General features: G+C 40.5%; 1 protein-coding gene across 1 annotated transcript in view; it reads left to right on the top strand.

Annotated features, from left to right (window-relative positions):
• LOC309495550 (glutathione hydrolase 1 proenzyme-like) overlaps positions 1–22,219 on the top strand; it is a 47,829-nt gene that overhangs the window by 2,809 nt on the left and 22,801 nt on the right. Inside the window, exons 3-10 of the mRNA XM_082165331.1 lie at positions 1,688–1,885; positions 2,000–2,130; positions 3,657–3,746; positions 3,934–4,123; positions 4,626–4,783; positions 6,621–6,770; positions 7,669–7,799; positions 8,425–8,612. Coding sequence (XP_082021457.1) covers positions 1,688–1,885; positions 2,000–2,130; positions 3,657–3,746; positions 3,934–4,123; positions 4,626–4,783; positions 6,621–6,770; positions 7,669–7,799; positions 8,425–8,612 — 1,236 coding nt within the window. The remainder of the gene's footprint in view (positions 1–1,687; positions 1,886–1,999; positions 2,131–3,656; positions 3,747–3,933; positions 4,124–4,625; positions 4,784–6,620; positions 6,771–7,668; positions 7,800–8,424; positions 8,613–22,219) is intronic.

Here is a 22,219-nt window from a genome sequence, read left to right as displayed (position 1 = left end):
CCATTAATATTTTCACATTACAAAACCCTGTGTTACTGTAGAATGAGATCCAGAAATATTATATTATTTACACATCCATATTTTGTTTAAAACACAAATCCTGTATTACTAAAGCTTCAGTGAGAAGAATTTTATAAACTTAAGCACTAAACGTTAATCTACTATGACAAACATCAATAATCAGCGTATTAATCTCAACAATGGTGACAATCAAAAGTACCTTGCTGCAATGCATGCTGGGTACCAGCATAGTACAAAACTCCCAGCATGCATTGCAACATGAATAAATTATGCAGCTGAATTGTCCTATTATTTTGTTTAATTCTAAATATTTGCTTTTATTTTTTGCTGTTGTTTTTTTAGTGACATTTAGTAGCTTTTTTGTAATGTTCAGAATTGATCAGTTTATCTGAATATTTTTGATAGTCACCATTGTTGAGACACATACGCTGATTGATGATAAGTGTGTGTCACATGATACGTAAATAAGTTTGTTAAAATATTTCAACTGATAGGTATAATTCTGCTTGATCTCATGCAGCAGTAACACAGGGTTTATGATATATATATTATACAAAATAATTTTATTATACAAATTTCATCAGTAATTCAGGCAAGAGCATCATGATTACATAACCATCAACAGGTTACAATCATCACCTGCCTTGATTAAATTTAGCTTTCTTTGCTGCTGCAAATGTGTTTGATAGACACACTGCCACAGCAGTCAAAAGAGACAATATACTTAATAAGAGTTAAGAAGCCCAACTAATGGAAACGCTAATCACTGTTATGGTAACTCCAAATTAAACATCTCAATAAGGAGTTCTAACAGAAATAAAGTCAGTCTGGTTAGTAATAAGTGAAGCTGGTAATGCTGTTTGTGGAGTTGTTTAATCCTCCTCTGCGGAGATCTTCACAGATTTAATGTCTTCTTTTCTCTTCAGTGGATTTCATCTAAGGCTGTGGCTGAAGTCAGTTGTAGTTCTTGTGTTTCTGCTCGTCTCTTTTTCTGTTCTCTTCAGAGGTGTAAAGTCCAGGTTCAGAAAGTAAAAGTCCTGCTCAGAATTTTGTTCCAATCACCTGGATTTGCTAATTCAGACAGGAGAGAGAACTAATTAGTGAAATCAGCTGACTGAGTTCATGGGTGGAATAAACTATGGCAGGACTTCTACTTTCTGACTACTTTCTACCCTGGACTATACAACTCTGGCCAAGAGTAAAGAAATAAAGAACTGGACCTTATCGTAGCAAAATAATCTGTGTATATTAAATATGGAGTAATTTCAGCCACAGCCTCAGGTGAAATCAACTGAAGAGAAAAGAAGACATTAAATCTGTGAAGATCTCAGCAGAGGAGGATTAAACAACTCAAACAGCTTTACCAGCTTCACTTATTAACTGTAAAAGTTAATCTAGCAGTTCTCAGAGTTGTAGAGGTTCAGGATGTAGTGTATTCCATGATAACAGGATCTATTGTCATTGAATAATTTGACAATATTTGGTGATGTTTTGATGGTGAAAATTATGACATTATTTGGTCAGGTATGCCAGTTGATAATATAAGTAAGAGATAAGCGAATCTCAGCCTACAAAATATAAAAAATGATACCACAAAACATTAGATTTTTTGTTTTGTTTTTGTGTGTACAACTTCTCAAACTGTACTCTGGTGGTTTACTTTCAGATATTGGTTTGCCATCGTGGTTGCAGTGGTTTTACTGGTGCTCATTCTGACACTCTCTCTGACACTCACTAAGAGACCCACTCTGACATCCACTGTTAATTGCTATGATAGAGCAGCGGATGCTGGGAATTGCTCTGTTAATTGCTATGATAGAGCAGCAGTGGCAACGGATGCTGAGAATTGCTCTGAGATCGGGAGGTACAGAACGATTACAAAGAGACACATTTATGTTTCTGGGAGAATTTTTGCAACCCTAGTCTGCATTAATAATATAAAGTTCACTTGACTTGACAGAGCTCTTTGTGTTTGCAGGGACATGTTGGAGCGTAACGGTTCAGTAGTTGATGCTGCTATTGCTGCTCTGCTGTGTGTGAGTGTGGTTAATCCCCACAGCATGGGCATCGGAGGAGGAGTGGTTTTCACCATATACAATGCATCAACAGGTACAGATATAGGCTTTGAGAGACTTAAATCAAACTCCCACAACGGCTACATATCAAGAAACACAAAACATACCTCCTATGAGTGTTCATCTTTATAAAGCACACCTTGAGCTACAAAATGTTTTCTAATGTGCAGTATCTGAAGATTGTCTTGGGCTGAGCTGAAAAACAATGCCCTTAGTTAAACAAACTTAAAGGGACACTCCACCCATTTGCATTAAGCTTTGCATTGTTAGAAACCCAGTCATACTATTGAATGGTCGTGCAACACTCTCTCATTTTCCCCTGAGACGGGAGAAATCCGTTATTTACCTCTTACACTTCCTCCTACAATGACGCAAAAATCGTCATTTTGCGTCATTGTAGGAGGAAGTGTAAGAGGGGGGATTTCTGTTGAGACTACAAGCACTAGTTCCTCATCTTTCCCAGGGGGCGGGACCCGCTCACGCTACAGACCTATTACAGATCAGTGGGTGGGACTTTACTCTCTGAAACTGAAAGCAATATCCTCCATCTTGTTTGAAGCTAAGCTAACAGGCGCTGTGGAGACAGATGTAAAGTTATGACAATAGCGGAGGGTACTCAATATGATATAGAAGAAGATGATTTCGGAAGTCTGATGCTTGAATCAGGTGTTTGTGGCTACCTTTACAAGCCGCATTATAGCGAAGAGTACCCGAGGCAGAAGACCTGCCTGCCGCGGACGAGGAGCCCGGACTGGCTCGAGTTAGGGCGGACCGGTGGCGCCGGTGATCTCACTATGCAACTACGAACACAGAGGTAGAGTCCGTCTGCGGCAAAGAATTTCAACGATGACAATTTCTCCTGGACGAAATCTCTAAATTAGACGAGGACACGTACGTTTGTGTTGAGAACTATCCTAGTTTCGCACCGCATGTTCTGACTGAACATCCAGGTATGCAATAATTCACCTTTTCGAAAGAAATACAAACGAGGAGTAATGCACTAATGAGTTCGCCAACTAACTAGACATTTTGTGTGAATGTGAAATGAATTTCAAGCTCTGGTGGTAGCTAGCCTTGTAGATGGAAGAGTGATTTCTCTTATAGGCAGATATGCGCTTTCTGGATTAGTGGGAGTGGCTTGCGGAGCTGTGCAATGTGGTGCATTGTGGGAGTTGTTGTCTTTCATACAAATGCGTCCTGAAGTTATTTTTTGTCTTTCCTCGGTCACGAAGGCACCAAATTCAAAATTTATTTTACATTTCGACTACATATATGACCCACTTTAAATAAAAAACAATGTTCAAATGGGTGGAATGCCCCTTTAAGGTGATGCAGATGTTAAGATGTTTAAGGTCAAGCAGATACGATGAATCATTAAAGAAGTGGCTTCCTGCAACATACTGTATATGACTGCCCTCTTTTAAGCTGCACCACAGCTTGCTATTAAAGAGCTCAAGTTCTTAAATTCTTCAGTGTCCTATCTGGCCGAATCACTGCAACCTCTTGACCACTGGGCCACATCTTTGTGCTAAATTCAAAGTTTCATGCTTTTACCTTCAGGAAAGGTGGAGACGATTAATGCCAGAGAAACCGCTCCAATGAATGCTTCACAGAACATGTTTGGCAGTGACCCCGAGAATGCAATATCAGGTAAACCACCATACATCTACATATCTCCAAATCCAGCCTCCATTACGGTTTTAAAGCAGATTCAGTATAAGCACATTCGTCCACACATTAAAACAGCTAAGGTATGTCTCTGATTCTTTTCTTTTTTTCTTGCTCGTTTGGCCATTGAATGACTTGACTTATCTGTTTTATATGAATCTCATGCCAGGGTTGTATATCGCTGTGCCAGGAGAACTGCGTGGTTATCAGATGGCACACGAAAGACACGGGAGACTGCCATGGAAGGAGCTGTTTGAGCCCAGTATAAATCTGGCAAAGGATGGTTTTCGGATTGGCAAGGCCTTGGCTGATGCCATCATGGAGACTAGTGAAATAATTCTGAATAATAAAACATTGTGGTAAGAATATGTCAACTGTGAACAACCGTAAAACTAATTTTAAATTTTAATTTTAATTAAAACAAACAAACAAAAAAAACTTTCTCAATGGCAAATATCCTACTGTCAGGAGAATGCTCTGTTTCATTGTGTTTGTTCTTCACTTGACATAGTTTCTAGTCTGTGTCAGTTTCATTCAGTTCACCTGTTGTTCGTTAATTAACTCATTAGTTCCCTCGTTTAGTTCTGGTATAAGTACTCCCTGTTTTGTTCAGTTCTTTGTTCTTTCTTGTCAGCACTGAGTGGTTGTTTTTCTGTGTTTTTGCTTTCATTGTTGGATTTAAGACTATTTCCTGTATTCTCATTCGCTGTGCGCTTCCTTGCAACAGCCACCAGTGACACTACAACACAGATCTGACACTATTATAATATTATATATCTCTACTTACAGCATGTTCCCTAAAGCATTAGCCTTTTAATTTATGGAATGATCTTCTGTTCTTCTTTTTCAATAAATTGTGTTTTGCAATAAATCAGATAATAAAACACTCTTGAAGGAAAATGACAATATAAGTTTTCCCAAACTAGCTGTCACATATGAGAAGATCGCAAAAGGAAAAGCAGATGTCTTTTATGATGGGTCATTAACTCAGACTATAGTGGATGATATCAAGGCTGCAGGTTATTTCATGCTTAAATTTGACTTTATTCATCTAATGTCGAGTTCACACTACACGATTTTAGGCACGATTTTCACTCGCCAACCGGTTTTGCGAGATCCTCGACAAATGCCCGAAATCATAGGCAAATCAGTGCTCGTTCACGGAGTGACAATCACTAAAAAATTTCACACAGTGTGAGTTATCAAAGACGTGATCTGAGAGAGTCTGGCACCCGTGAGATATTTGGCATGCTAAATATCTGGACCTGTCGGCGATTCAGTATCCTGCTGTGTGACTGTGTTCAAAATCCTGCTGTGTGAATGTGTTCTGACCAAGGGGCAACATTCTAATCGGAAAAATTAAGCCTACCCGGAAGTGCGAAAAACTGCAATACCTCGAAAATCCGCTAGGGGCAGGTCCCAAAAGGGAGCAAATGTCCATAAGCCCCCATGTTAAAATGTCCGTTTTCACAGCATAAATTCATGTTTTTACAGGTTGGTCCCATGGACTTTTATTGTATTTTTCGATAGGTTCCGAGTGCCTGACAACTGTGAGGGGAGTGAATTTTTTTCTAACTCGTTAGTTTAGATCGTATTTAGATATAAAATGTATGACAAATAAGGGAGTGGTTAACTTTGATTGACAGCTTGATTGACAGCTGATAACGAGCATAGCTGAGTGGAATTCCTGAAATTTGACGTCTCGGGCCATGATCTGACACAACACATCATACCACCTCTGTATCCTTTCTGAACATTTGTATTGAAATATCGTATAAAATGGGTTGCTCTGCTATAAACTGCACAAACCGACACTGCAGGAGGACTTCGATTCAGTTTTTCCGGCAAGTGACATTCCACTACTATTTCACGTAGTTTGCACTATTTAGCATCAATGTTTGTGGGCACTGCAACAGTTAGCAATCGCCTCAGATAAGTTAGCGTCCTGTTGATGTAGCACTGTATAACGTTAAGGGCAACGAAGCATAGTTCTCGTCAATAAACCTTTTTTTTTTGTGAATAGCTCTGTGGCAATACTTAATTCATTGTCAATTTATACAGTCTATGGTTGTCACATTTAAGGTAAAACGTTCGTTCATATCATAACTTCACACAAAGCTTACTCACATCACATTAAACAGATTATTGTCAATGGCTAGCTGAGGTAAAATTGTGAACCACTTTGCACTGCACCATTTGACTGTTGAACACGGAGTTGTGATAACAAGCGACAGCTAACGTTAGTCAACATACTGGTGTTAGTTATAACCCTATGGTTAAAACTGACGTTTGAAACACTGTAAATGCGTCTGCCAAATGAATAAATAAAAATGCTTGGCTGAAGAGGCGGGTCCACCGGCCGGCGATGACAGCCAATGAGACAGGACAGCGGGAAGTTCGGGGAGGAGTTATAGACCAGAATATCAGTATTTTAACAGATATATTAACGATTATATCAAACAGAAACATTCCCTCCTGCATAATCTTTTTTCTTTCTTTTTTTTCTCTTTTTCGCTGCAAATTAGCGCACAGACAATTTGGATCGCAAACTTCTTACAGGCTATCATTTTTATTTTTTAATTTAATTTTAATTTAACAATTTCAGTGTCGCATGAGAACTCCTGTCTCACGCACGCGTGATCTTGCGTTATTTCCTGATCACTTCTCGTGTGTTTGGTTGTGCAACATAGTTTGCGGACCAGAAGCAGAAGTTTTCTGCGATTCTTTCGTGTGTAAAGTCATGCAGTGTGAAACCTCATGTTGCCGATCCATCGTGCAGTGTGAACACAGCAGTGACTGAATGTTACCCCAGATAATCCTGCAGTGTGAAAAGAACTGTGATCTTTCATTACACAGGAGGCAATATAACACGTAAGGACCTACTGGATTATAAGCCAGTGCTGAATGAGTATGCATTAAACTTTACTGTGGAGAATTACACATTTCATGCTCCTGATGCTCCATTCGGTGGACCTGTACTCGCTCTGATACTCAACATACTCAAAGGTCAGTGAGTGTGTGTCTATGACAATGTTCACACAGCACCAGAATAAGGTTGTCAGTCCTACATTTCAGTCCTTAATAAGGTTAGTCACACATAATTCAGTTTTGTGTTCTGTGCGCGACTCACAAGCTCCATTCTCCACCTAGATATAAAAGTTCCTGCCGGTTAATGAATATTTGACAGATGAACTCGCAGCTCGATTGGATTGTTTTTGTGTCAAATGTGATACGACTTTTCAGTTTTATCAAAAGCAAACATTTGTCTTACGTTGCAAACACCTTTGCCATAATATTACATATTTGGATATATCATATACACACAGTTATTCAAAACCTAAAGCTCTTCTTTCATGAGCTCATATGTACATTTCTGTACAAGATTGAAAGTAATCGGCAGAGAGATGTTAAAAAATTTGCGGTTAACACGAAAGCAAGATTGAAACCAAACTATCAATTTTTTTACTGTAAGTATTTGTGGTTGTGAATACAGTATTACACAGTCCGAAAGACCTATAACTCAACCTTTGACCTTTTATAGGCCTATTCTAAAGCCATGATTGGTTGGTGTTCAGTGAAGCAATGAGTGTTTGCACATGTGAGGAGTGTGTGTGAGTGTATGTGAGGCTCTGATGAATTACTGTGGCATTTTGATAGGTTGTGTTTAAAAAGCAAAACAAGAGACTTCTTGTTAGATTTGTATGTGTAACATATAGATAATTGTGTGTTGTGGTTTGCAAAAAGTGTTTTATGAAACTGAAAACTGAGTCGAAGGCCGAGAATTAGTGTATGGTTTTGCAGATTTGGTGTGTGGTTCTGGTGTTTGAGTGTCAGGTTTCAGAAATTGTGTGACAAATAAGGATTTTGATTGTAAGCAGTTGAAAAAAAAACCCTGTAATTGCAGGTTACAGCATCTCAAGCAGCAGTGTGTCCACAAGAGACAGCAAGACTTTGATGTATCATCGTATGATAGAGGCGTTCCGCTTCGCTGATGTCCAAAAGAGAAAACTGGGACATTATGAAAACATCACTGAGGTGAGTTCAACTTTATGGATTCTAATGGTTTTAAAGAGATAATTCAACAAAAAAGAACAATTCTTGGACCCCAATGAGACAAGATGGGGAAACTTTTCCCTCCATACTATAGCAGTTCAGTGTGACCCTTTCAAGCTCCAAACACATCAAATACGTTCCACAGATGTTGGATCAAAAGCCTTGTGACGTAATAGCATTCTGATGTATAGCACGACCGCAGCTCGAATCCAGACTCAAGGTCCTTGCCGATCCTGTTGCACTCATTCTGCCCAATTGTTTCCCGTCTCATCTCCACTGTCCTGTTTAATCAAGGAATGAAAGACCAAAAATGTACTCAAAAAAATTACCATATATGCTCCATATTTTCAAATGTTAAATCCATACAATAGCTTTGTGTGAGAAGCAGATTGAAAATCACGTGTTTATTCACTGATAACGTTCATATGAGCCAAATGTGATGTAAGCAGTGACATGACGCAAGATCTGAAAACACCTGCAGTTAGTGACATCAAACTGATGCGATTGATTCATCGTGATCGATCATGTTGTGATTATAGCAGATGTCATTTTATCAAAGCTTTTCCCTGTTTCTATATTTATGTATTTTGTCAATTTTGTTTCACAGTTGGTCAAAAATATGACGTCAGACAGCTTTGCGGACTACATCAGGAGTAAGATTAAAGATGACATCAAACAAACCAGATATGATGATGAGAACATTTATACAGTGCCTGATGACCATGGCACATCTCACCTGTCTATTATCGCAGAAGATGGGAGTGCAGTGGCAGTCACCAGCAGTATCAATAATGAGTAAGATAAATTTAAAGAGACAAAGATGAAGGTTTCTTAATCTTGGACGTTTTGAACTTCATTTGTGTTAAAATAAGAGTATTAAATGGACACAAGAGTGTTAAAGTTAATGAGATAAGTGATTAATTAAGTGATGATTGAGCATTATTGGAGACAACTGATGTTAAGAAAAATTACCAAAGGAGAAAATCATAATTTCTATGTCACCATTATAGTGATCGGTGTTTGCATTAGTTGGGCTCTTGACCCTTATATTATTAGCGATTGTAGCGACAATGACTCTGTTTTAGGGAATTATTAGCTCAAATGAGGGGTAATATTCATAAGATGATGAATATATGCCGCATACACCAATTAACTTATCCCAAATAGGGAAATAGGTCAAACCTCACCGTATATTAATAATTAACACGATCACTCGTAGTAACTATTAGCATAGGTAGGTAAAATTATATCATTGCTTAGGGGAAATTTGGATAGAATTCAATATTTTAGTTATTATGCAAACGGTTCGTCCGGCGGACGGCTTGCACAACCTTCTGTATAGAAACCTATCGAACTGTAAACACGATCCTAACCTTCCTGTGGCCACAAGGAACGATATTTTCGTGTTTAGACAATTTAGAGATTGTGATAGTAAAATCAGGTAGAGCTGTACCTTAGATCGACTTTCAGGGACTTCAGTAATGGAACAATGAGACAGATTCGATTCAAAAGATTATGGGATTTAATAAAGTAAACTAAAGATTACACATACTATTTCAAACACGCAGGAGTAAATATGCATAGCAAAACAAACAAAAATACAAAGCGAATCGCAACACTAAATATTGAAAAGAGAGAGAAGAGAGAGAAAGAGATAGAGAGTTAAGTGTAAGTGTGTGAGTAAGAGAGAGAAAGAGAGAGCGTGTGTGTGTGCGTGTGTGGGTGTGTGAGAGAGTAAGTGTGTGCGTAAGAGGGTGCATGTAAAAGATAGAGTCAGAGGAAGAAAGAGACCTTTTCTGGCAAAACAGTTCAAAAACAGTTACTTCAAAATGAGACCCCAAAGGCTTTAGTAATATCTAGACAAACTTAACACAGCGGTTCTTTCCGGATTGCGAATTTAAGAATGTACGTTACTTTGCTCTTTGTATGGCCCCCTTTGTGCGTCTGTGTGGAAAGGATGCGTGAAGCCACGTGTTCGCAGAGTCTACAGGGCGGAGTTGAGGTGATGGTAACTCGGCTGCAGAGCGGACGCAAACTTTGCCAAAAGATAATTTAGTCTTAAGTTGGTTAAGTTGGTATTTAAGGAAAATATCATACTGAGGTAGATTATCAAGAAAAGAAAGACTTAGAATAAAAACGAAATTAGAAAGCAAACGAAGGTTGGAGGAGGAAGAAGTGGATCTCTCTCTCTGGCGAACTGCAAGGAGGAGAGAGATGGCGCCGTGTTTTGAAGGAGCCAAGCCACTCCTTTCTCTCGTGCCTAGACCAATCATTTGGGCGGATGTGTGGCGCCAAAGCTTTCTTTGTTCGCTAAGTACCGCCCTCTGGAAAGAGGTGAAGCGGAGATTTAAACTGTTATAAACTGATATAAAAATGACAGAATGCATAATTTTATACGTTGAGTTAAGAATTCAACACCGTTGGTCTTTCTTGAACAAGACGATATCCCGAATCGCGAGTCTGTGAGTTAATAACAAGGAGTTACATGATTCTTATAATGAGGAGTGCCATCACGCCCATATTGTAGCCTTCTGGTCCCCACAGATGTTTTGCTGGAAAGTGCGCGTTTCATTTCGTGCATGCGCATATGAACGCATGTTAACACGCGACACGGTTATCTTTTCCGAGCTGCAGTTTATAAACAAACACAGTTGCCCTTAGTCGTTTATCAAACGTAAAAGTTGTATTTCACTCGCACTATTTTTTGTGTCAGGCACAAAGTCACAGAACACAGCCCTGGAAGTGTAAGCAAGACGCAGAAAGACCAAAATATGCACTGCCCAGAAAGACTAGAGATAGATGCACATCAACTTAACTTTACTGTTCTTTGCTGACATTAAACTTGGAGAGGAGAGAAGAGAACACAAGTCTACCTGATTGCTGTTCCCGCAATTCACTCTCATGGTGGTTTTTTCTCTCTCTCTTTTCATGACCAGAAGGATAGTTCCGCTTAATTTTCTCATCGATATTGTAAACTTTGATTGACGCGCTTTGACACGAGGGGGAGGCGGGGCCTTGAGTAATTTGCGGGGCCCTACGCAACTTGCGTAGTGTGCGTATTGGGCTGATCGGCTCTGGTCGCAGTTCAATGGAATAGAGGGTGCTTGTGAGTGAGGATTCCAGTAATTTAATCAAGTCCCAGAGACAAAAAGGGGGGTTTGATCACATGCAGCACCTGATCATCTGCTTTACGTTACAGTCCCCCCTTGATGAGTCGACAGGGCGTGTGTGTGGGCCTCGTTGACTCATCACGGTAACAATGGTCAGGTGGCAGGTGCATCGGATGGGAGGAGGCTGCAGGTGGTTGTTAAGACTGAGGGTTTAGTTCGAGGAGGTCTGAAGCATTCTCTGGCGGGGTGTCATCCTTCCGAGGGCTTCTCCGGAAGCCTACGGAGATTGCCTCTGTGAGCTTGGTTGTGGAGGTTCGGATTGCGTTGACTCTTCTGTACAGGATATAGGCCAAACCCAAGGTTAGGGTGTGTCCGATGATGGTGGAGATGCACAGTGCAGTGTCCGCTGCGGTCCATGCTTGGACGACAGGTGAAGTGTTCAAGATGGGTAGTCGAGACGAGGCTTGAAGGGCTGAGTCCAGGGGAGCTATGTCGATGATTTGTGACCCCCCTTTTGCAATCCAATTTTCCAGTTCTGGATCTAGAGTGAAATTGCGGTCCTTAAAGAAAGATGGAATCTCTAGTTCGGCTTGGTACTCTTCACTCGGGAGATTGGAACTTGAATCCCCATGCTTTGGTTAAGCAGGTTGACACGTGTAGCGGTGTCGTGTTGGTCATAGGTCAGTGTCGCCGACCGCACTGGAGTGTTCACGAGCCATCGGTTTCCTACAATTTCGGCTTGCGTCTCTGTGACTTGGCCGCAAGGCTTAGCATCAGCCGGACAACGTGCGTCGTTAGCCAGATGTTGCAGGCCGCAAATTCCATCTGTATTATCCCTGAGAAAAGGTTTGCTAGGACAGAGGTAGTGTATATCTTTGGTGAGTGTGCACATGTGCAGATTAGGAGCGAGGTATAGCTGTGGGTCGCTGTCGTGGTAAGCTACTACATCTGGAGTCCGTACTTTAAACTGGGTGTTGCTCTGCCAGAATCCAACGTTGACAACGTCTTTGAGTCGGTAGATTCGGCTTGATTCTATGATGGGCAAATTGAGGAGAAAACCCACCTCTCGCTGTGCCAGGTCAACATACAGTGGGATGGCACTGCCCAAAGAGTAGGCAAGATGGGTTTGTATCGGATCAGTGGGTGTGGTGATGGCGGAAGCCAGCACGGTTTGCACCAGGCTTAGGGGTATTAGGTATGGCGGGATTCTACCCATGGCTAAACTGTCCATGGAGGAGCTCACTTCTCTGAGCATGTCGGTCATTAATGCGGTGACCAACTGAGTTTGGGCAAAGTCATTCTGGAAGACTGTGAACAGCTGTTTCATGGAGCTCACAGTCTGGTTCAACATGACGCTGTGTGTGTTGAGGACTGTGACCGTTCCTCTCAGTGTTTCAACTGTGGAAGTTCGGTCTGGATTTCTGCTACATGCCTTCGTACAGTGGCTATGTTCACGGCGTTAACACTGGACATACCAATGTTGAACAGCGTGCCTACGGCAGCAGCGGCTCCGAGCAGCGCTCCCAGGAACCGTTTGGAACGTTTGTTGTGTCCATCCAGTTCGGCCTGGGTGAGAGTCATCTTCTCGAGTTGGTTCAGCATGTGTTCGACGTCGGCTTCAGCGTGGTTGAGGATGGTTTCTGTCCATCTGGCACCTGCCCAACTGTACTGGGCGACTGCTCTCGGGTAGTGCGCACGGTAGACATTTTGAGGGTCGAGTCGCACGTACACTTTCTGGGTGTGGGTTCGGCAATTCGTGATAAGCAGTCCAGGCTGCTCTCTCAACACAATTCCCGAGGGCGGTCCTGGTGAGATGACGTCGGAGGGCGGCTGGCCTCTGGTTGACTGAAGGCACATGATGGCAATCCACAGCAGCATCATTGGCCTCCTCCTGTCTGTCCCTGCTAGGGGCCATATGTCTTTTAATCTGATTGCGGTGGACCCATTTGAGAACTGGTTCTCTCGGTCCTCGTTTGAGCTGGATTTGGTACGCTACGGGGGAGAGTTTGTTCACGATCTCATGAGGTCCAGTCCAGTGGGGCAGAAACTTTTTTGACAGCTGCTTGGGTGGCAAGGCGAAGCTGTAATACAGGACTTTGTCGCCCACGCTGAGTTCCTGGTGTGATGCCTTTTGGTCATAATGTGCTTTCTGGCCTTCAGCGCTGTTTTTCAGGTGTTGCTGGGCGAAAGCGAAAGTGGTTTTTAAGTGTTAATGGAGCTCGTCCAGATATTGGGACGTGGTGTAGGCGGTGACAATGTTGTGGTCTCCTGGTTGGTACAACAGGTGTAGGGGCAGGGTCATCTGACGCCCAGTCATAAGTTCAAATGGAGACACCCGTGTTGATTCCTGCGGGGTGGCTCTGACGGCCATCAGCACCAGGGGAAGTTTCACATCCCAGTCTTTCTGATTAGCCGACACGTACTTTCTTAGCATGGCGACCACCGTTCGGTTAGATCTTTCTACCTGCCTCGACGAGATCGGATGGTGGCTGATGTGAAGTTTAGCTTGCACCCCTAGACATCTCCAGATTTTTTGCATGATCTCAGCAGTGAAATGGGTACCTCGGTCTGAGTTGACTCTTAGTGGTAATCCGAACCGAGAGAAGATGTGATTCATCAAGAGATATGCCGTTGTTTGGGCAGTGTCGTTGGGTGCTGGCAAACACTCTACCCACTTGGTAAACTGACACACCACCGTGAGGAAGTATTTATTGCCTCTGGATGATCTGGGCAGGGGCCCTAGCCAGTCAATTTGGAGGTCTGACCACGGGAACGTGATTCCTCTGCGTTGCAATGGGGCTCTGTGATTTGGGTTCGACGGTTGGAACTGACAGCAGACCAAGCATTCTCTCACATACTCTGCCACGTCTTGTTGCATACCTGGCCAGTATGCCACCTGTCTAAGTGTCTCATACGTGGCTCTGGTACCGTGGTGTCCAGCGTATGGTGCATTGTGGGCATGCATTAGCATCACCCCCCTCTGACACAGTGGCACAACGAGCCTAGGCGATGTGGTGTCATCAGGGTCAAACCATGGAATGTTGTCCCGCACACGCAGCATGTGTCTGGAGTTATGCAGATGTCTGAGGTCGGAGTCAGTAGTGAGGTCCGAAGGTGCGATAGGGTAGGTGGTGGGGTCATAGAGGTGGGCTTTAACTGTCTTTATGGCAGTGTCTGAGGCTTGCATATCCGCAATGTCGTTGTTTGAAATTTGCGGAGTTAGCGATAGCAGCTGTGAAGCTGGTGCCGTAGCAGGTAAGGGCCGCTTGCTGCGGGTTAGCACTGCAACATTGGGGCTTGGCGTGGGGTTTGGGGAAGACCATAGGTCCCCGTGTAGGGCGCCCGCTTTGGCGAGGGCGTCGGTGTGGTCATTAAAGTCTTTGTCTTGGCCTGGCAGTTTAGAATGTCATTTTACCTTCTTCCAGTACACGGTGACGTCGTGTGTTGTCGTGATGTTATCACATTCCTGGAACAGGTGTTGGTGCTTGACTGGCTTGTTGTTTGCCGTTTTGAAACCGTTTTGTTTCCAGATCGGGAGATGGCACACAAAACTGAGTCTGGCATAGTTAGAGTCTGTGCAAATGAGAAGTTCTTTGATGTTATAGGCTGATGCGATTTGCAGAGTTATGAGAATGGCTGCTATCTCTGCATATTGTGATGACTGGGGGCCCAGCTTGAATTGTTGTGGTAGGCATGGGTAGTTGTCGACCCACAGTACCCCTGCACCTGCCTTTAGGATGCCTTCGTGGTTGTAGGAGCATCCGTCGACGCAAGCTATAAGTAAGTATCTGTGACAGGTTAGTTGTGACTGTTGGGGCTCAGGTGTGTCCAGTGCAGCAGATGAGTTGTCAGAGCAGTTTTGACATGCAGCCAGGCCGTTCCCCAGAGCAGACTTGTGGTTCTGTGCATATCGGGCCTCAACATTTCGTCCCTGGAGAGCCATTAGCCATGTAGCTATGCGTGAATTGGTGACCACACCGTCTCGGATTCGTTGGCTGTTGAGGAACATTACGGGCTGGTGGCAAGTCTCTATGATGACCTTCTGTGCCTCAATGTAGTTGGAGAAACGCTGAATGGCCCATACTGTACAGAGCAAAGCTTTTTCACAGTCTGAGAATTTACATTCTGGAGGTAGAAGCGTCTTGCTGGCATATGCGACCACCTTCTTGTCTTGGTCGTGCCGTTGGTATAGGCCAGCACTGAGACATTGGTCTGAAAATCCAGCTTCCAGGTGGAATTCTTTTTGCGGATCAGGGTAAGCAAGGCATGGAGCTGTGCATAAATGTCTTTTTAGTTCCGCCATGGCGTGTTCCTGAGCGTCCGACCAGACGAAAGGGCAGTCCTTCTTCAGCAGAGCTGTTAGAGGCCTGGCGATGTCTGAATAGTTTTCGATGAACTGTCGAGAGTAATTGCATACCCCTAGGAAACTTCGTAGTTCAGAGACGTTAGTGGGAGGCTTGATGTTTTGAATGGCATGAATACGGTTTGATTGTGGTTCGATGCCATGGGGTCTGATGAGCAGGCCCAACATAGTCCGTGGACAGACGAGGACTCCTAACTGGGTACTCAGGGTATGATGGAGATTCCGCAGGAAGAGAGTTTTGAAATTGAGGTCTTCCTCCATTCCTGCCTCATTACGTGATCCGAAATAAACTTGTCGCAGGCGGCCATAGTAAGTTTGCAGGGTTTCCAGCCGGGCTTGTTTGAGATCCATTGCCGCGATGATGCCTTGGTCTGACTCTGGATCAGATAATTTGTGAATCAGGGCTTGTCGTAATTGCGGGTAATTCATTTTGACAGTCTCTGGTTGACGGTCTAGAAAACTCCTCACATCACGACTAGATGTGATCCTGAGAAGATATAACTTGTCCCAAGTAGTGACGTTGGCCACAGTTTTTAAGTGAAAATCAATGTCTTGTAAATAAGCATGTACGTCGTGGCCCCCTGCTGGATTCGGAGTGAAAGTAGGGATGTTTCTAGCCAGCTTGTCGAGTTCTTTAGAAGAAGTGTGGTGACTGGTGGTACGGCCCTTCGGGACGGGGCCCTGCCCTAGTTCAGCTGATGGGAGCTCGTGGTGGCTGGCTGGAGTAGTGTCGCGCCGTGGGCTTCCCCCCCCTTCTTCTTCAGCTTTGGGGGCTTGGCTGAGAAGTGCAGGCCCGCTGGTGCGGGGAGACGGAGTGATGGGTGTCTCCCCTTCCAGGTCACCTTGCAGTCCGTAGGAATGCGTCAGTTCCCTGTGGACAAGGTCGAGTTCATATTTTAGATCGTGTCTCTGTTGGACAAGCTCGTTAATTTCAGCTCGGGCTTTTTGCAAATGTTTTTCACAGGCCTTGACTTTAGTGTCCCTGTCTTTCAATTCAATATTTGCTCTTTCTAGAAGAGCTTCGCCACGTAACAGTTTAATAATCTAACCCGATGTAGGGCTGTGCGATATATATCGTGAGATTGTTATGCGCATCTCGTCAGTAAAGCCGGTTCCTTGATTAGTAGTAAATCACCATCACCTGCTTTCAGATGGAGCGGCATTTAGGGCTGATGAGATAATTAAGTGATTAATTTAGTGATGATTGAGCATTATTGAAGACACCTGATGTTAACAAGCAGAATCACAGAAGAAGAAAATCACAAATTGTAAGTTACCATTAAGGTGATGGGTGTTTGCTTTAGTTGGGCTCTAGACCATGTTGGGTGAAATATGCAATTGATTCTATTATGACTCATATAAACAGTCTTATATTGACTATAACAATGCTTGTATGTAAAGGAAAACACTGTATATGGGTTTTATAAGAAACCCCTGAACGTGGTTTATGATAAGAGGTTTTTATAAGAAACCCCTGAATGTGGTTTATGATAAGAGGTTTTATAAGAAACCCCTGAACGTGGTTTATGATAAGAGGTTTTTATAAGAAACCCCTGAATGTGGTTTATGATAAGAGGTTTTTATAAGAAACCCCTGAACGTGGTTTATATAAAGAGTTTTATAAGAAACCCTTTATTTTTATAGTAATGACACTGAAACATGTTTGATTGGAAATTGTTTATTTGATTTATAATAATGACACTGAAACATGTTTAATTTGAAATTGTTTTATTGGTAAAACTAATTGGTTAAAGAAAAAAAAAAAAAAAGAAGACACTGAAAACCACTTGTGAAAAAATCTTTTATTGAAGTAATACAATGATATGACTGAAATATATTCTGTGTTATAAGCTGTATCATAAACATTTATTAAAGGAAGAAATATTACTATGTATTAGAAAGCATATATTCAGTGAAATGGAAAAGTATTACCTGGTTGTTGTATTCTAGACCAAGAGGAGAAGACGGTTAAAGGCCCAAGCTCGTAAGAGGAAAAGAAGGCTAAGGAAGGTGTCTTTTATGGAAGTTGTAAAAAGACTGAAGGAGTTGACAATTGTTCCAGATCTGGGATTGGATAAATTGTCCATATGTAACTGAATATGTAATGAAGGGGTGTGATGAAATGGATTATAAAAAGTACAGTAAGACCTATGAGAAGCAGACGCTGTGAAGGAAGACAGCCTCTCCATTGTTTGATGATCCAAGCCTGACACCTGCTGGCGAAGCTTGTGAATTGACAAACTCTTGAACTTTACTTTGATTTTTGACATTATGTAAAACACTTATTATTGTTATAATAAACTACTAATAATTGATATAAAAAGAAACAACTTGCCACAAGTCTCTGCTTTAAGAAAGGGTTGAACTGAACTAAACCACGGAGAAGTCTTTCTTCTGAGTTGTAAGTATGGACATTCAAATACTTATTATTTAGAATGAATTTGACTTACTTTACCTTAACCTGAGAATAAATAAAACAAGGTAGAAGGTGTTTGCACCATAAAACATGGCGCCCAACGTGGGGCACATTGATCGTTGATCTCTGGCCAAGATCGATGAACAATTGCTCAAAAAACTAAGACCGTTGTGTGAACTGAACATAGTGAGCTTTAGGAAAATGGGAAATCCTAAAAAGACTCAATAAAAAGAGAAAATAATTCGTTAGTGAATTAAAGGAATAACCCAATGGAAGGGTTATAGAAAAAGTAGTGTTGTTATCTCAAAGGAATGAGATAGGTCTAAAAAGGAAAAGTAAATCCTATAGACAGAAGAATAATTCAGTGAAGAATTATTAAAATAACCTAGAAAGGGTTATAAGTGCATGCACACACACTACTAGAATCTCTACAGTAGCCTAAAACAATTTAATATAGGATAATGAAAATCCTATAAAAAGAAGTTCTATTAGGAAGTAGAAAGCAACTTGAAGGAAAAGTTGAATGCGTCAATACGCATGAACTGTAGAGATTTGCTGATGCTAATAAAGGAAAAATTAGCATAGGCTGTATAAACTGTTCAGCGAAGTGCACGTCGCTGGATGGAGAGTACAGCATTGAATAAAACCCATATTAGAATATATACTTGGAGTGACCCTAGAGTAGAAGTATGGGAGAAAGAAGTGTTGAACACAAATAGATCGGTAATAGAAATAGATTATAATCTATTTGTACTTTGGCTTCCATCCAGAAATCTTTTAAATAGAAGAGAATTTAATGAAACAGAAATAGCCTCAGCAGTAATACAGTGGGCACAAAAATTAGGACGTGCTAGAAATAGTTCTGTATATATACAGTGTAAAAGTGAAGAAATAGAAAAAATACTATCAAAGAGTCCTGAAGAAGAAACGATAACAATATACGATATTAATTATAAAAAACTAAATAAAACATTAGGAGAACAGGGACACCAAGAAAAAACTAAAAAATATATAGAAGAAATTATTAACTTTGATATTTACGAATCGGGTGTTCTAAATATGCAGGTAGCAACAAATGAAGATATGGAAAAAACTAAACTATACAGTGAACAGAATAAACAAAGAGTAAAAATAGGACAAATAGAAATAGAAATTTATGATGGATTATTAAAAGATACAAAGGGAGGAATGATTGTCCTGAATGGTAATGAGGAAAGCGAAGCTGCACGTGTGATTCACAACATGTTAGGAACGCAAGCCCTAAAAGAGATTAATGATGTGAAGGAAATATTGCAACGAAAATCCCCAGGATCAGTGAGAATAACTTCAGGTGATCCTTACTGGCAATTTATAGCTCATGCGATAATTACAGATAGCAGAAAGAAATTATGTACGATAAAAAGAATGGAGAAAGAAATGGAAACTATAATGTCCTCTGTAATAAGAATAGCAATTAGTAGTGGAGTGAAAGAATTGCATATGACTTTATTAGGGTCGGGACAATTTGGACATTCTGTAAATGCTATAGTTAAAGGAATAATATTAGGAATAATTAATGATTCAGAGGAAGAGTTCATAAAAATAAACTTATTAATGAATAATAAGAACAGACAGGAATTCAAACAAGAATATGAAAAGATAATGGAAAAACAAGAGGAAATTATAAGCGTTGTAAATAAAACTCCCATAAAAGAGGTAGAACAACATGACGAAGTTGAAACGGACTCAGAGAGTTCGGATGAAAGCCTGGAAGAATTAAGGGAGCTAGATGATTTGAATTCAACGATAATGAGTGCAGAACAAGAGATAGATATAGAAGAAGAGCAGTCTTTGAGAAAAGAAACAAGGTTACGGCATAAAAAAGGTGTAAAAATACAATTGCAGAGAGTAACCAAACAGATACAAAATGACTGGCCAGAAGTTGAGTTCAGAGGAACTAAGTATAAAAATTCTACTATTGAAAAAATAGATGAAGAATTATTAAGCAAGTGGGATAAGAAGTTGATACCTGAGAGGGAATTAACTTATGGCCAAGTGAAAACAGCTAGCAGATCTCCTTCTGCATTACAGATTGCGGAACAGGAAGGCTGGTCAAAATCTGGAAAACAGACTCTATTCCAAGAAGGATATGAGTATAACAGGAAAATAGTCATAGAAATGGAGAACATAATTAAAATATTGAAAAATGAAATGAAAAAAGTGCAAAGAGATTTGGATACGATGAGAGGTCACAGGGCTATAGATAATTTAAACAGAGGAATTGAAGAGGAATGGGAGTGTGAGAGTGAGACAGGTTTAGTGCAGAGTGAATTAAGACAACCTTTGACTCCTGTAAATAGTGAAGGTCCAGTTAGGCAGCTGCAGTTCAATACTCCACAGAAAAATGACGAGCATAATATACAAGTAAAACTTCTAGAATTGAAGTTAACAAATGTAGTGAGGAAACAAGTGGGTTTTAAAAAATCAGGAGAAGATCATTGTGCTTATACTGATCGCATAATAAAAGCAGCAACACAAGCAGGACTAGGTTCTGAAGCGATAACTCGACTCGTGCATACCTGTACAGGTCATGCAATTTCAGCTGAAGCACTCGAAAAAGTTCGAAGTTTAACAGGAGTTGAGGATAAATATACACAATGGAAAGACATGTTAATTAATGCAAACAAAGACCAAGTGCCGTTGCTCAGTGTTTGGTTATCTATAGAAGATGAAATACCCATGTCAGATAAAGTTAGACTGTTAAGAGAAGTGGGCAGTAAAATACCCGGGGGACATAAATTAATTACGATTCTAAATACAGTCACGAAAAAACAAATAGAAGAAAAATTAGCAGAGTATGATTTAAGTACTCAATTTGTAAAAAGAAAAGAACATCAACCTAGAAAAATGCAGAAACAACCAAATGCTAAAGTTGAAAAACAACAAAAGGTTCAAACGAACTACACAAGGCCATATAATACTCGTTTTCAAGCCAGACAAAGTGAGAAAAGTAAATTTAGTGGGCCAAAAGTGAGTAATCAAAAGATAGTAACTTGGCAAAGAAATAATAGTGCCACAGATAAATATAGAAGTGATCGGAAATATAATACACCTAAGACAAGTTATATCCCAGAAGAGAAATGGGAAAAAATGACACCAGAACAGAAAATTCAAGTGATACAAAAACGTAAACCCATGAACCCAAGTGTAAAGAGGTTTGCACGAAATAAATTAATTTCGAAAGAGGAAATGCAATTAGCAACAGAGAGGAAGGAAACAGTTGAGAAAACTGAGAAACCAGAGAAAGCTAAACAATGAAATGAGCTTGGCCTGTTGAAGAGGAATATCTGTGATAAAAGGGTATTAGAAAAGAATGAAGAATTATTTGTAGATATAGAAGGAATAGAATTTGTTGTTGATACAGGAGCTCAGGTATCTTCTACAACAGAGCCAATAATATACACGGATAATATATTAGTTCAAACATATAGTGGGAAAATAGAAGAAGAACAAATGGGAGAAAAATTTGGTATTAAAATGATAAAAGGTCAAGAAAATTTGCTTGCAGGAAGAGATTTAAAGAAAATTTTGAGACTAAAAGAAGTTAATATAGAACAAGAATTATGTCGCATTAGAAGAAAAATGATTGGTAGTGAAGAATCCAAAGAGGAATTGATAAAAGCTTTAAGAGAAGCTCCATGTGGGAAGTTTAAAAATGATTGTGGTAAAGTCGATGATAAATATGCTCACGAAATAATAGGGGGTATACACAAACCCCAAAGACAATATCCAATTAATAAATTAGCAACAGAGGAATTAAATCAAACAATACAAGAATTATTAGAGCAGGGAGTGTTAAGAGAAGTAACTTCTGCAATAACAAACAGTCCAATACAGTTAATTCCTAAACCAGACAAAACATTCCGTCTTGTCACCAATTTCCGTGCTTTAAATCGATTAACAAAACCAGATCGTCGTTATATAATAAACGCTAGAGATACGATAGAGAGATTAAAAGACGGTGCATATATTTCCAAATTGGATTTATGTAATGGTTTTTGGGCGATCCCGTTGAAAGAAGAGAGTCAAGAAAAGACAGCCTTTACCGTGAAAAATAAACACTTCGTTTACCGACGTTTACCTCAGGGTTATGTAAATTCCTCAATAATATTTCAAAGTACTATGATGGACATATTACAAGGATTACCAGTAGAAATTTACATTGATGATTTATTGATAATAAATACTACGGAAAAAGAGCATGTACAGACAGTGAAACAAGTATTGAAACGACTTGAAGAGGCAGGTTTAAAAATAAACATTAAAAAAAGTGAAATTATGACAGATTTAGTCGAATTTTTAGGATTCTGGGTGTCTGCAGGAAATAGAGGAATTACGCAAACAATGAAAGAACGTATAAGTGAAATTAAAACTCCAAATAGTGTTAAAAATGTACAGCAAATTATGGGATTAATGAATTATGTTAGAGACATAGTTCCTAAATTTAGTCAAAAAGCAAAACCAATATATGCAA

The sequence above is a fragment of the Leuciscus leuciscus genome, assembly GCF_965113295.1.
Source record: "Leuciscus leuciscus genome assembly, chromosome: 3".
Classification (NCBI taxonomy): Eukaryota; Metazoa; Chordata; class Actinopteri; order Cypriniformes; family Leuciscidae; genus Leuciscus; species Leuciscus leuciscus.
Note: the sequence above shows the minus strand (reverse complement) of the source record. Positions and strands in the feature narration are given on the sequence as shown.